The sequence below is a fragment of the Penicillium psychrosexuale genome, assembly GCF_028828465.1.
Source record: "Penicillium psychrosexuale strain IBT 29551 chromosome Unknown utg000004l, whole genome shotgun sequence".
In the NCBI taxonomy this organism is placed as follows: Eukaryota; Fungi; Ascomycota; class Eurotiomycetes; order Eurotiales; family Aspergillaceae; genus Penicillium; species Penicillium psychrosexuale.
Genome location: NW_026643189.1, coordinates 5424670 through 5439147, shown reverse-complemented (window position 1 = coordinate 5439147; position 14478 = coordinate 5424670). Strand labels below are relative to the sequence as shown.

The 14478-nt window shown below is 49.8% G+C and overlaps 7 protein-coding genes across 7 annotated transcripts; 1 reads left to right on the top strand and 6 right to left on the bottom strand.

Annotated features, from left to right (window-relative positions):
• Nucleotides 1-133: 133 nt before the first annotated feature.
• ilv3 (dihydroxy-acid dehydratase ILV3) lies at nucleotides 134-2070 on the bottom strand (the record flags this gene model as incomplete). Its single annotated transcript, XM_057188884.1, has 3 exons — nucleotides 134-501; nucleotides 555-1945; nucleotides 2006-2070. The coding sequence occupies 3 exons, from the start codon at nucleotides 2068-2070 to the stop codon at nucleotides 134-136; spliced, it is 1824 nt and encodes a 607-aa protein (XP_057040587.1).
• Nucleotides 2071-2507: 437 nt separating this feature from the next.
• N7518_007956 (acyl-CoA dehydrogenase family protein) lies at nucleotides 2508-3875 on the bottom strand (the record flags this gene model as incomplete). Its single annotated transcript, XM_057188883.1, has 2 exons — nucleotides 2508-3505; nucleotides 3557-3875. The coding sequence occupies 2 exons, from the start codon at nucleotides 3873-3875 to the stop codon at nucleotides 2508-2510; spliced, it is 1317 nt and encodes a 438-aa protein (XP_057040586.1).
• Nucleotides 3876-4265: 390 nt separating this feature from the next.
• On the bottom strand, nucleotides 4266-5522 carry N7518_007955 (uncharacterized protein; the record flags this gene model as incomplete). The annotated part of the gene is made up of 1 exon (XM_057188882.1): nucleotides 4266-5522. One exon carries the CDS (start codon nucleotides 5520-5522, stop codon nucleotides 4266-4268), a length of 1257 nt encoding a protein of 418 aa, XP_057040585.1.
• Nucleotides 5523-6040: 518 nt separating this feature from the next.
• Nucleotides 6041-7207, top strand: N7518_007954 (uncharacterized protein; the record flags this gene model as incomplete). The annotated part of the gene is made up of 1 exon (XM_057188881.1): nucleotides 6041-7207. The coding sequence occupies one exon, from the start codon at nucleotides 6041-6043 to the stop codon at nucleotides 7205-7207; it is 1167 nt and encodes a 388-aa protein (XP_057040584.1).
• A 476-nt stretch (nucleotides 7208-7683) lies between these two features.
• On the bottom strand, nucleotides 7684-8535 carry N7518_007953 (uncharacterized protein; the record flags this gene model as incomplete). The annotated part of the gene is made up of 1 exon (XM_057188880.1): nucleotides 7684-8535. One exon carries the CDS (start codon nucleotides 8533-8535, stop codon nucleotides 7684-7686), a length of 852 nt encoding a protein of 283 aa, XP_057040583.1.
• A 612-nt stretch (nucleotides 8536-9147) lies between these two features.
• N7518_007952 (non-ribosomal peptide synthetase) lies at nucleotides 9148-11601 on the bottom strand (the record flags this gene model as incomplete). Its single annotated transcript, XM_057188879.1, has 1 exon — nucleotides 9148-11601. One exon carries the CDS (start codon nucleotides 11599-11601, stop codon nucleotides 9148-9150), a length of 2454 nt encoding a protein of 817 aa, XP_057040582.1.
• A 790-nt stretch (nucleotides 11602-12391) lies between these two features.
• N7518_007951 (uncharacterized protein) lies at nucleotides 12392-14287 on the bottom strand (the record flags this gene model as incomplete). The annotated part of the gene is made up of 2 exons (XM_057188878.1): nucleotides 12392-12519; nucleotides 13480-14287. 2 exons carry the CDS (start codon nucleotides 14285-14287, stop codon nucleotides 12392-12394), a joined length of 936 nt encoding a protein of 311 aa, XP_057040581.1.
• Between the last annotated feature and the right edge of the window lie 191 nt (nucleotides 14288-14478).

Below are 14478 nucleotides of genomic sequence, written 5' to 3'. Positions count from 1 at the left end.
GAATCGAATTGAACAAGAAAGAAAGTACTATTCAAAATGATATCATATATAAAACAGGCTCCGTAACGGGGAATCGCTTTTGTGTTTCAGATAGGGTCCGAGACCAAAAAAAAAGAAAACCAAAGGAAATATTTTACTCTACAGCATCAGTGATACAGCCCAGGCTGGCGTCCTGGACGTTTCTGGCATATTTACCCAGAGTACCACGCATGGTAAGACCGGTCTCAGGGAGGTTTCCAGCAGCCTTGCGGGCTTCCCACTTCTCTTTGCGGTCAGCAAACTCAGCATCGGAGAGTTCAACATCAAGAAGGCGCTTGTTGGCATCGATGGTAATGATGTCGCCATCATTTACAAGACCGATGGGACCACCGACGGCAGCCTCGGGGACAATGTGACCGATCAAGAAACCGTGAGAACCACCGGAGAAACGACCGTCAGTGATGAGAGCACAGGAGTTTCCAAGACCGTAGCCCATGAGGGCACTAGAGGGCTTGAGCATTTCTATAAGAATGTTAGCATTATAGTCAGAGATCAGGTAGATTTGTTGCACATACCAGGCATTCCAGGGCCACCCTTAGGACCGCAGTAGCGAATGACAACAACGGTCTTCTCCTCCTTCTTGATTTCCCCACGCTCCAGAGCGGCGATGAAGTCATCCTCACTATCGAACACCCGGGCCTTTCCTGTGAAGGACATGCCCTCCTTGCCGGTGATCTTGCCGACACTGCCACCGGGGGCGAGAGAGCCACGGAGAATCTGAATGTGACCGGTCTTCTTGATAGGGTTGGAGAACGGGCGGATGATCTTCTGGTCCTCGGGGAAGCCAGGGAGCTTCTCCAGGTTCTGGGCCATGGTCTCACCAGTAACGGTCATACCAGAGCCATCAATAAGACCCTCCTTGAGGAGCAGCTTCAGGAGTGCTGGGGTACCACCAACGGCGAAGAGATCGGCCATGACGTACTTGCCAGAGGGCTTGAGATCAGCCAGGAAGGGAATGCGGTCGGACACAGTCTGGAAGTCATCAATGGTGAGCTTGATGCCGACCGAGTCAGCAATGGCAATCAAGTGCAGCACAGCGTTGGTAGATCCACCCGTGATGTTGACAACAACCATGGCGTTCTCAAAGGCCTGACGGGTAAGAATATCGCGAGGGCGAATGTCCTCGGCGAGCAGCTTCTTGATGGCACCACCAGCGGCGAGACACTCAAGATACTTGGCCTGGGAGTTGGCCGGGTTGGAGGATGAACCAGGAAGGGTCATACCCATGGTCTCAATAGCGGAAGCCATGGTGTTGGCAGTGTACATACCACCACAAGCTCCCTCGCCGGGGCAGGCGTGGCGAATGACATCAAAGCGCTGGGGCTCGGTGATCTCCTTGGTAAGGAACTGACCGTAGGCCTGGAAAGCAGACACAATATCGATGTCGGCGTTGTTCTGGGTAGCAGCGCAGCCGGGCTTGATGGATCCACCGTAAACCATCAAACTGGGGCGGTTGATACGGCCCATAGCCATCAGAACACCGGGCATGTTCTTGTCACATCCGGGAATACTGATATTGGCATCGTACCACTGTCCACCCATCACGGTCTCGACGGAATCGGCAATAAGGTCACGACTCTGCAGAGAGTAACGCATTCCAGTGGTACCCATACTGATTGCATCACTGACACCGACAGTGTTGAATTGGAAACCAATCAAGTCCTGATCCTGGACACCCTGGCGAACCTTGTTGCTCAGATCGAGCAAATGCATGTTGCAAGGGTTGCCGTTGAACCACACTGACGAAATTCCGATCTGGGCCTTGTTCATGTCCTCCTCCTTCAAACCGACTGCGTATAGCATTGCCTGGGAAGCACCCTGTGCCTTGGGTTGGGTGATAATGCTGGAGACCTTGTTGAGGGGTTTATCATTCTGGAAGCGAGGGAGAGTGGTTGAGAGGGACCGACTGAGAAGAGAAAAGAAGTCAGCAACCGGAGAAGCAATTGACGCAATTGAACCAACTTACACAGGGTTAGACCTGGACAGGCTCCGAAGAGCGGCGGGCACACGGGCCCGAGTCTGAGGAAGCATGACGAGGATGGATGAGAGTATCCAAAAACCACCAGACAGAGCGATACAATCAGAAGTCTGGAGAAGAGAGGGGGACAAGAAATAAAAAGCGGAAGCTCAAGGGAGTGGGTCAATCGGTCCGACAATCAAACCGGAGAGAGGCGAAACCTCCCCGCCAATTGGATACGCGTCGTTGTCAGCCCGTTACTAGGGGAATGCGCACATCAATTGATATTTATTCGCTATTGATGAACGAGGGAATGAAAGAACAAAACAATTAAAGAAGAAGCGACAGGAATGGGGAGGGCAGAAAATGGAGAAAGGAAGAGAAGATGAAGGTTTAAGACATATAGGCGGCGTCGACAGTGTGGTGAGAGTACTACTATCAGATAGAAAACCTCATCAATAATCGCCAAAATATGTCCAGATTCTATTCTCATTTACTGTGCGAAGAGTGCCTAGTAGCTTCTAGGTAAACCGAGTACCTTCTCGCTCACATAATTCAAGATCATCTCCCGACTCACAGGTGCGATACGAGGCACGAAACATTCGCGCATATATCGTTCGACATCGTACTCAACCGCATATCCCATACCACCATGCGCCAGAACTGCCCGCTCACACGCCGTGAAAGCAGCCTCTGCAGCCAAATACTTGGCACTGTTACACGCGACACCAATTTCATGGAAAGGCACTGATCCATCGTTGGTATCATAGAGACGTGCTGCGTGGTAGGTAGCCAGCTTTGCCGCCTCCAGTTTCATGAAAGCATCAGCCAATGGATGCGCCACACCCTGGTTCTGACCAATTGGCCGTCCAAAGACAACACGGTCCTTAGCGTACTCCGAGGCTTTTTCCAGGGCGGCATAGCCAAGACCAAGTGCTTCACCGGCCAAAAGGCATCTCTCTGCATTCATGCCGTGGAGGATAATCTTGAAGCCTTGGTTCTCCTCGCCAATTAATGTGTTTGCAGGAATCTTATAATTATCAAAGAAGACCTCGTTGGCATCCACAGCGCGTCCACCCATCTTCTTGATCTTGCGCAGATCCAAGCCAGGGCTATCACGGTCTAGATCGATACAAAATAAGGAGAGACCCTCGCTGGTCTTCTTAACTTCTTCAAGAGGCGTAGTTCGGGCGAGAAGGATCATCTTTGAAGCCACTTGCGCACAGGTAATCCAGATCTTCTGGCCAGTGACCGAATATCCGTCAGCGGTTTTGCTAGCCAAGGTCGTGAGTTTGAGGGTCTCAAGGCCAGTGTTTGGCTCGGTGACACCAAAGCATGTGCGCCAAGTGCCGTTGATAATATTTGGGATGGTTGTCTCTAGTTGTTCCTTGGTGCCAAACTTGGCCAATGGCTGTGTCGCATAGACGTTGGCGTGAATAGCCTGAGCACCAGCCATACCTGCGCCAGACTGTGTGATAGTCTGCATCATCATTGTGGCCTCGGAGATACCTGAACAAGGTCAGAAATCTGGATGAGAATAAGAAATCTGCGCAACTGTACCTAGACCAGCGCCTCCGAGGGATTCGGGCAAAGCAATGCCAAGCCATCCATCTTTAGCCAATGCTGCATGGAATTCCTTTGGATCTTTTTCTTGTTGATCACGCTCCTGCCAATATGTATTTGGGAATTTGGAACAAATATGGGAGATCGCCTCGCGGACTGTAAGCTGCTCTTCCGTGAAGCCAGTCATCCCCATAATATCGCGCCGCCCTGAAGTGGAAAATGCCGCGCGACCTTGGGGGGATATGCCTGTTCGACATGGTCCTTGCAAAAGTGCAGGCACTTGCGACCGCAGCGCGCGTTGAATTTGTAGATACATTTTACGTTGAACCTTGGGAGGAGCTTCTCGGCTCAAAATATACCCCGTTCGCATATAGCCGACTAGCAGTCTTGGCGTTCTCGGCTTCTGTTGAAAGTCGAAGGGGTTTCTTTTGCACATATTCGTGTCCTATTGACATGTTGCTCATCAAACATGGCCAAAATTCAAGTAGCCGAGCCGAATTACTCGAAAAGACAGCTGCATAGAAGACCAGCGAAACTACCATTGGGCGACAGGCTGGACTGAAGTCTCATCTGCGAAAGCTACTCCGTACATGATCAGCGAAATGCTCAAGGAAAAATGAATATCCTCAACAACACTTGAGAATACGATGAAATCTTCAGAACTTAAATATATTCGTGTCTTGAAAGAAGTTAAGCACAGTAGCATTCATCGTTCAGCCACGTCCTGTTCAGCCACTCTATCGCTTGCATCCGGACTCTGCTCTTTCTTCCCCAACAATTCGAACTTTCGAACGACTTGAAGGGTAGCATAATAACTGAACGGTAAAGCTATGAACCACAGACCGAGATTGATACTCGCCGTTGCGATCAACGCTGTCGGTACAGCCTGCACGCCAAATCCGACTGCAACGGCAGCAGTTTCGATCCCCCGAAGCAATGAGCTGTATCGAATTTGATCACCTGGTGAGTCCGACAAATTTCCGATACACCAGTAAATATAGTTCTCAACCAAGCCGAGACTGATGCGCTCAAACAGATACAGGCCAAACCCACGACCGAAGGTGCGTTGATCACCCCAGTCCAACACCGGATGGGTGTGTCGGTATTCGTTCTGGATAATAACCGCCCAGATCCATGTCGCAGTGTTCATGAGTGCAATAACGATGAACGTGACAATCGCTCTATGCTTCCGATTTTTCAACCAAGGCAGGTCCACCAACGAGCCACCTAACCAAGTCGCCATCGTTCCCACAACCGCCGACATGAAGCCTCCGAGCGCGCGCGCGCGGACTGTGAAATAAGTCGCGAGATATGTGCCAGGGTATGCTTGGATCCACCCGAAATACCAGAATAACGGGACAAGGAGCAAGATCGACTTACTCCTTGCCAGCCGCCACATCGCACTGAGCTCTTCACGCCAGTGGATGCCACGGGGGGCCTCGATACGCGTTCCATCATCTCTTTGCACTTTCTCAGGATTTGACAAGAGAGGGCCAATGACCAGTCCAAGACACTGGATGGCGATAAAAGCGAGATACGTCTGGTACCCAACCTGGCCGCGTTTATCGACGGTGTGGTTTATGCCTAAAGAGACCGCACCACCAATGATGTTGCCGAAATTGCGGAACGTGAACCATGTTGCAATGTAGCGACCACGCTTGTGATGCTCAGGGTATCCTGTGGCGACAGCACCCTCAACACTCCAAAAGAAACCCGCGCTGATGCCGCAAGTGACACAGCCGAGATACACAAGCCATGTTGCGCCAGTGCGATTGTTCAAATACAATCCCGCTGCGTACAATGGATATCCAAGTGACCCCAGAGTCAGGGTCCAGCGAAAGCCGATTGCGTTTGTGATGAATGGACCCGCGAAACAGGTCAATGTCATGAAGGCGAATAGTAAGGCGTTGGCCGCGTTGACCAGGTCTGGGCTCTGGGATCCGCCCACGCCCAAACCATTCATTGCAGTCCATATACCTGGCGCGCAGAATGCACATAATCCTACGACCAGGATTTGAAAAAGTGTACTGTAAAAGAATCTGGGACGAGGTGGTGGGTGTTCATCTTGACTTTCCACGGTCGTTGACACATTGGCTTTGTCTTCGGAATGTACTGATGTTGACATGATTATAGACTGGGGTTGCAGCTGAGTAAATCACTGCAAATATGATCCCTGTCATACATAGGGCCTAGTAAATCCATTTTATATGACAGACTCCTAGTATAGCCCGTTTATTGGCACGATGCCCAGACAAGCACGCGAAATTATAGGCGCATGGCATAATCACAATCCCGCTCGGCAATTGACGATGAGGACATAAGAGCTTGAAAGGTGTCTTCTATCACGAATCATGTCAAGGCTACCCCATAATATTCCGCTATCTTGGCAGTTGTGAGGGGTCGGGCTCTCAACTACAAATGCATGGCATGCGCTTGGCTTGGTAGCTCAATCTACGATATTATTTTTACGTTTGCAAAAAAATGGCCACAACTACAGAAGAACTGCAGATTGAGAAACTTCAGTTGGAGGAGTCTATCGTCACATTCGAGTCCTTCGACCTCCCAGCTTCCAACCAACGTATCCTCGGACAACCGCATCCCAAGAACACAGTTATCCCGCTTGCGCTGCGACCTGCCAAGTCCGACGCCAAGGCAACTCTCGACAATGTGATAGAGACAGTCAAGACTCTCCAAGAAAAAGACGGCATATTGACCAAGAAGCTCGCAAGGCATGGCACGCTGCTGTTTCGCAATCTACCAATCCACAACGCAGAAGACTTCAGCAAATTCGCGCACGCCTTCGGCTATAAGCCCCATGAGATTATTGGCATCGTAGTCGACAGACCACTTCTTGCGCCAAATGTTGCGCCTGCCAATGAAGCGCCCAAGGAGGTCCTGATATACAACCACAACGAATCGCCGCAAGTCCCACATGCGCCCGAGTATATCTTTTTCTACGGACATCATGCGCCGTCGAAAGGCGGGGAATCACCGATATCTTCTTCGTTGGAATTATTCAATCGCGCACAGCAAGAGATCCCCGAATTCATCGCTGAACTGGCGGAGAAGGGAATTCTAAGTAAAGTGACATACCGAGTGGAGAAGCAGTACGAAGGTGGATCCACACTGAAGCAGGCCTTTGGCAAGGAAGTCCAAGATCATGACGACGAAGAGACAAAACGACGCAAAATCGAGGCTCAGATCGTACGCTACGGCAGAGGGCAGCATACTACGTGGGACTGGACTGATGATGGTCTTATCTTGACGCATCGGCTACCTGTCATCCGAACGCAGCCCGGTACAAACCTGCCAACTCTCTTTACTGGGTTGGCAGCATATTGGAAACGTACACAGTTCGATGCCGAGGCGCGGAAAAACGTCACACAGCAGCTCTTTGGAGATGGGACACCTATTCCTGAAAAATATCTTGCACATCTGGCGAAGATCACGGATGAGATTCGGGTTCTCCATCGCTGGCAGGAAGGTGATGTTTTGGTTTATGATAACGTCATTGCACAACATGGTAGAGAACCGTGGCAAGGCGAGCAGTCTGATCGAGTGATCATGGCCAGTTTATTCGATGGTGAAAGCGTGCCGGGCGCTTATGGATTTGGGGATTGGGCGCAGGTTGTGCAAGCACTTGATTGAAACCCATTTTTTTTTTATGACAACACATAGTTCTGCTATAGTAAGATATAGCTTACGGGGGACTAAGTATACCACCGGGCATAACCCTCTTATTGCCAGGTAGTATTTAGATTAGTTAAGTACGGAGTAGTCATGTTGAAAATTGTATCAAGTTACCGGTCATATACTATATACCATAAGTGAATTTGAATCGCTTACAAGTGGTAACTCTATGTTGGTTATAGTTAAGTACCAATTCAAATCCATAGGTTTTAATAAATTCGACACCCTTATTTAAACTAGCTAGTAAACCATCAATTTTAGTATTTAGAATGAATAGGCCTGAGAGGGGTTCTTGGAACCATGCTTGATTTTGAAAAAGCATTGGTTAGGTTAGAAACGCGGTCGCAAACTTGGTAAAAAAACAAAAAGATACTTAGGAAAACGCGCATGAGGGGCTAACTGTGACGGAGACTTTGGCGGTAGAACTGTAACTACTAGAGGTTATACAAAGCCACAACCAACTGATCTGCACGTCTTCCGTAGACCCGGTGGACCTCGCTCAAACTGGGAAGAGGGTTTTCCGAGTTCTTCTCCCTCAGGAAATCCAAGACTCCTGGTGTTTCAATCCAGCAAAAACGCTGGCCTCGCTGTGTGATCCAGATGGCGGCCTCGAGTGGACTCCCGAATTCTGGTCTAGCACCATTGTGCGATCTGTTCACGACAGCCTCAATGGCATCCTCTGGTCTATCTACCAAAGTTCGCCACCAGAAGAAGTTCGTCTGATGAATTTTTTTGTATAGGGTGTCGATTTGGGCATCCAGTCTTGCGATTTCGGCAGACAGATCGGGGCTGCTCATAATACGCCGATTGGCCTTGATTGCCGAGCTTCGGGGGATATTTACTAGGATTTGGTCCAGTACCTCCTGGGGGACCTTCGGCCCAACAGCTTGTCGGGCTTGATGTAGATCTTTGAGATCGAGCAGAATCTTGATTTTCAACAGAGTCAAAGAGAGAAGGAAGGTGATGGTGTCTGTCAAATCCATAAACCTAGCCTCTATGTCCAGAAAGTAATCAACATCCTCAAGAATATCGGGGCTCTCAATGGGTGTTGGTGCTATTTGCCCAAGAGGGTGGTCTTCAGATTCCTCCCAGAGATACCAGGATTTAATGAATCCATAAACCTCCTCATCCTCATCGAGTCGAATCCAGAGAGCTGAAACCATACCAGCCGCGTAGTAGTTATCGGGATAGTAGAGCAGCGTCAGCTTTGACAGGGCAACCGATGCTCTGATAGAACTCTTAGTGTAAGCATACTCCATGCACTCCTGCAGATTATAAACCGCCATGAAGTATTTGTTCTTATCAGGTGCGAATTGGCTGTCTGTCAACAGGAGGGGCACATTGGGGAGCGAGGAATCGTGAGGGTGAGGTCCCCAGCCGAGCCTCGATGGCTTTTACTGTCGCTTGAGTCTGTCGAACATAGTTACAGAACTCTTTGTGCTCTTTTCGGTGTTCGATCTGGTGATCTTTACTGCAATAAGATAGCACCCTACAGGCAGTGCAGATTTTCAGGTCCTGTTCTTTATCGCAGATCGCACATCCCGAAGGTAAAGACGTCTTTGGTTGAACGGCGTGGAACAGGAATTTCGGCTGTTGGACTGTGATCGGAGCTTGCATCGTGTGTACTCGAAGAATCTCTCGGTTGACAGCCCTGACGGAAGGGAAAGGGGAAATGGATCAATAACAAAAGCGGTGGAGGGCTAGTGTGACAGCAGGATATTGAACTAGTTACCGCCTTCAGAGTTTGTAATACCGCTCGCTCTCCATCATTTTTGATTGGCGAATAATTGACAGGCAGAATTTGGACTAAAACTGGAGTCTGGCAGAATAAATTGACGCCTGAGTTATAAGGCCTCAATCAGGCAGAATCAGGCGGAATCGGGCAGAATCAGGCAGCCCTATATCCAATCCAACCAAACAGTAATTCCCTCCAGCACATCCCGGTACTTCATGTAATAAGCCTGGCCCAACATATGAAGCTTCCGCCGATCGGTCTTTTTTGATCTGGTACGTGGGACTCTATCAATTAGGATATACAACCCAGGAACATAGTACTTCGGCAAGGTCTGGCGGACCGCGTCGCTGAGCGATTGGGTGAGCGCATGCACAGCGTGTCTCTCGCTGATCGGACGGAACTCCATCTCTTCAGCTGGACCGCTTTCCATGTTCATGGGGTTATTTGTCAAGTATAAGAATACGGCAAGAATGGGATCGCCCTGGCCGTCAATAGCTCCAAGAACGTCGACGACAGCAAAATCACCGGTGGATAAGTTCCGCCGGAGGACGTACTCCACTTGGCCAGCTTCGACCCGCGCTCCGTCGAGCTTGAGCATACTATCTTTCCGGCCCATTAGCTCGATCGTCCCATCATGGTTGTACCGCCCTAGATCCCCAGAGCGATATAGGCGGTGGTTTGGCCTTTCGGGGTGGAGCTGGGCCATCCAGACTGGAGGCGTGGAGAGGAAGTTCTCCGATTTTCCAGACACGTGGTCTAGATATCCCCTAGAGAGATGAGGACCCTCGATGAGGAGCTCGCCCACGGCTCCGACGGGCATCAGCTGGTCAGGATTATCGGGATTGACGATCCAAATTGTACCGGTAGCAGGGCGACCGACCACTGACCCACGACCCATCTGAAGATTGCGGTTATAGGCGCAGAGGGAGGCTACCTCGCCCATACCATATTGATTCACTACCTGTACGCGGCCCAGCCATTTTGCCAGTACCGCGTCTGACACTGGCTCGCCGCCAATACACATCATCTCCAGGGTGGGGACGCGGTCTGGTTCCATATCGATGGCAACTGAGGGTGTTATGAACATTATGTTCCCCTCCAGGTCGTTCATGTCATTCATGAGGGATTCCATCGTCAGAGATTTAGTGGGAACACAGCAGCATCCACCGGCAATGAGAGGCGCTAAAAAGTCGTTGTTGCTGATATCAAACGTGTATGAATCGAATTGGAACATCCGGCTATGTGGCCCCATGTCCATGACTCGGATGTAATCCGTTAATGCCGAAGCATAGCTACGGTGCTCCTGAATGATTCCCTTTGGGCTTCCTGTGCTGCCAGATGTGAAGAGTACAACGCAAGGGTCGGTGGGCGTGACGGTCGAACAAAGGACTGATGTCACCAGTGGCAAACTGGAAACGGAAGCATCGCTGACCTCGAAGAGGGTTTCAATCCGGTCGGCAAATCTTCCCTTATATCCTTCTGAGGTGAGCATGATCTTTATCTGGGTGCGCTCGAGAACAGAGGAAAGGTATGGTGGTGGGTCACTGCCATCAACGCAGATGTACGCACCACCAGCCATGAGAACAGCCAGTCTAGCCACAATGGCCCAGGTGGATTTGTAGAAGGCACAAGCGACATAGATATTTGGTCCAACGCCTTGTCCCACTAGCCAATGTGCTAACCGAGAAGTTAATTCCTCAAGTCGGCGATATGTCAGATCCCCATCCCAGGAGCGAACGGCGGGAGCATCAGGGGTTGTCTTTGCGTGCTGTAAACAAAGATCATGTAGGAGGGAATCATGCGTAGGGCCGATAGCTCCAGTGAATAGGGTAATCTGTTCACGATCTTGTGGCGAGCATAATTCAAGGCTACCGATGGTTTGTGTAGAAGAGCCATCAATTGACGAGAGAGCCTGGTTGAAGCTGTGCAAGAGGCTTGTGGCCATTGGCAGTCCAATATCAGTGTTTCCAACATCCAATCGGGCATGTAACATATCGTCGGAGGTATGGCGTACGGAAAGCTGGAGACCGGGGAACGAGTCTACCTCCGTTGACTCTCTCGCCGGTGCGCCGCAACAGACCTGGAATCCGTCCACGCATTGACTAGACAGGGTGCGCTCCGCCGGTTGCTTCTGGTAGAAGATTGTCACATTGAAGCCGGAATTCTCGCCAACTTGGCCTGTATGGACTTTCTCCGTGACCCCCATATGGGATAATGGGACTAATGCTTCAATGCTCTCGCGGAACATATCTCCCACGGTATCATGAGGATCTACGTGGATCTGGACGGTCGGCTTCGAGTAGCCATGAGCCGCCTCACCTATGTAGCATTGACCCTTTGGATAGTCCTGACCAATGTATAGGGTTGTCGAGCAGCAAAATGCTCTGATTGTAGTGATCCAGGCCAATTGGAGTAGTCGCTGGATATGAATATCCGGATGTTCTTCCTGGGCGTCTAGGGGAGGGAGGTTGAGGGCATCGGCGAGGTGCAGGAGTCGCCAAGGACGTGCCTTTAGGGTGAGGTTGACCCTACCGGTGGAAACATCATTGACTGCTACCTTCAATGGAGGAGTACTGGGCTGGGAAACAATTGTGGGTTCAAACAGGACAGGAGCCATGATGAAGATGAACTGTAGCAAGTGTGGAGAAACAAATCATTACATTCGAGTATTAGGGAAACTCTGGCCTAAATGTACGGCCTGGACAGGGACGAGGCATGCAGGAGATGTCTCATTGTGAACATGCTCTCTTGGCACTACTCCCTTTGTTGAACGAAGTGGGCAATCAATAAGACCTCGTTATTGACGCCACAGGCATTTACTGCGCGAATCATAGCCATCGGCATGTTTGGAGTATGTAAGATGTACTCCCAGGGTGATCAATTCGTACTCACGGAGTGTTTGCTCTAATGTGAAAGTTGTATTTGGATATGGGCTGCCTGAGCGAGCTAGCAGAACGGGCAATTCGAGCCGGGGTTTTTGTGGCACTCTGCGAATAAAAATCCAAATGGTAAGGGTCAAAAGAGACAAACCTAGTCTGGCCAATCGACTTCGAAGATCACCGTTGATCTGCAGTGTATCCTGACGCTCAGTCAACCCTGGAGTAGGGAGTAGTACGAGGAGTCAGCTGCACATAGAGTCAATGTACTCTGTACTCCGTAAGATATTAAGAGGGAATTGAGTTAGCAGATCTAGGCTTGTCTCATGAATTATATTTAATTCATCAAATCAAAATTCCAACTAGAATATGAGGACCTGTGAAAAGGAGGCCGAAAATGACCACCCGTGACTTTGGAGGGCGAGCGGGCGCTTCACCGCTCACTGTCGAGTACTGGCGCCGGTCCACGCCCAAAATGGCTCCCTTTTGCAGTCCCAGGACTAAGTGAAATTCCACTAATAGTAAAAGATCTCACCAAGGAGTAAAATATTCTCTCCAATATTCTCCAGTATCAGCCTCCTTGAACTTGTCAATACCACCGACAACGCCGTCTTGGTCCACTTGCCAATCACCCATTTCCACCCGTTCAGCCCAGCTTTCTAAAACCTTGTGTAGATATGAGCTACGCAAATCCCAAGGTAAATAACCACTATAGCTACTGAAAAGGTCCTCCTGGTAAAGTTGATCAGGCCGTTCGGTTCCCGGAAACCTAGCACGTTTGAATGGAACACCATTGCTACCTCGAGCAAACCCATTGCTGCCGATCAAATTTTAGACGAGATCGAAGCGACATCCCGTCCAGCCCCAATCCATGCATGTTTAAGAATCTGGTTGTGAAGTTGGGCCGATAAATGGGGGTCAAATGTAGTGAATGACATGGCTGAGATGTAGGTCTTTCTGGACCTCGGGGTTTCCGGTGGGAGATGTGGAAAGAGAGGAGCGGTATCAGCCTGACAGGATTGGTTCGTACCCTTTACATTTTGCCATCTGGCGAAGATAGGTAGGGGCCAGGGTTACTTTCATAGCGAAAATTGTTGTTATATTCAGGGCATTGAAGGAAGGTTATGTGTCAGAATCTAGGATGAATACTGTTATTTTTCATTCCTGATACAGTTGGGTCACGTGACTGACCAGGATGGTTTTTCACCCGAAAAACATCCTTTCATTTTGTTTTGTTTGTTTTGATTACTAAGTTGTCCACAAGATTGTCATGTTTTAGGACTATTGTCATTTTTAGAGAGTTAGAGATTTTATTGAGATTTTTCTGCCACATATACATTCGCCTTACCACCGTTTTTCCGTCATTATGTGCAGCGTATTTGGGCACTAAACCGAAAGAGGCAAAACTAACCGGATACAGTAATTCACAAGTCCGCCGTTTACATGAAAGAATTTACAAGTCCCAACCAATCAGACATTCTGCATAACCCCAGGGTGAACGCCCTCAAGGATCGACGACAGCTCAGCCCATAGTTTCTCACGGGCTTGACGCCCCTCTTCACTGCGCACAAAAGGTGAAAGCGCAGTATTCTCGACATGTCCATCTGTCATATATGAACCGTGGCTTTCGAGTCCAGCTGCACCGCCCGCCACCAGCGTTCGAGATCCAACCTCCGTGGATCGCGCCAATACCATTTTCATCAATTTGAACTTGAAGCCAGCTTCCCGTCCGAGTTGTGAATGGCATAAACCAGGGTTGATCATGTTGATCACCACCTCTGATCCCCGCACACGGCCCGCCAGTTCCTGCACAAGTAGCACCTCGAGTAGCTTCGATAATGAGTACCGCTCGTCCATCTTGGCTTTTGCTTGGTCACTGACGAACTTCATTGGCTGATCTTCCTTCCATTCCGGGAAATCCGCCCATCCGTGTACTTCACTCACAACGAAGGCAAGTCGGGGCGTGCGGGATGGATTCTTTGTTCGTGTGGCTTTCAGGGTTGGCAGGAGGAGGAGGCCGAGGAATAGAGTGTTGATGACATTGACAGTGAGAGTTTGCTCATACCCTTCGGCAGTGCTAAATTGCGCTGTGGCAATTGCTGCATTGAGAATGGCTACATCGAGCTGGGGGAGCTTTGAAATGCGCTCGCCAAAAGCAAGGACCGAGGCGTGGGAAACCAGATCGACCTCCCACACTTCACAGACGCCTGGGCGGCCTGTAGATCTTTCAATGTCATCTTTTGCTTCTTTTCCTGCAGTCACATTTCGAACGCCAAGGATCACCCGTGCTGCACCTAGTCGCGTGATGTGACGTGCAGCTTCTAGCCCTAAGCCGACATTGGCGCCGGTGATGAGCACCGTTTGGTCGGCGAAAGACTGTGTTGGATATGTAGGAGTAACGAAGAATTGTGAGTAAAGGAAACCCATGATGAGTGGATATTTCGATTGAAGATTCTTCAACGATGAAAAAAGGTACTTAAATAGCAGTGGGCTAAATAGGCAACGAATGGCCAACGTCATGGAGGGCTTGCGGCGATCCGGAGATGACCGGGGTTAAGCTCGTCCGCTCTACCATCTTATCTCCATGACCTCGGCATTCGCTAAATCGATATCCTTAT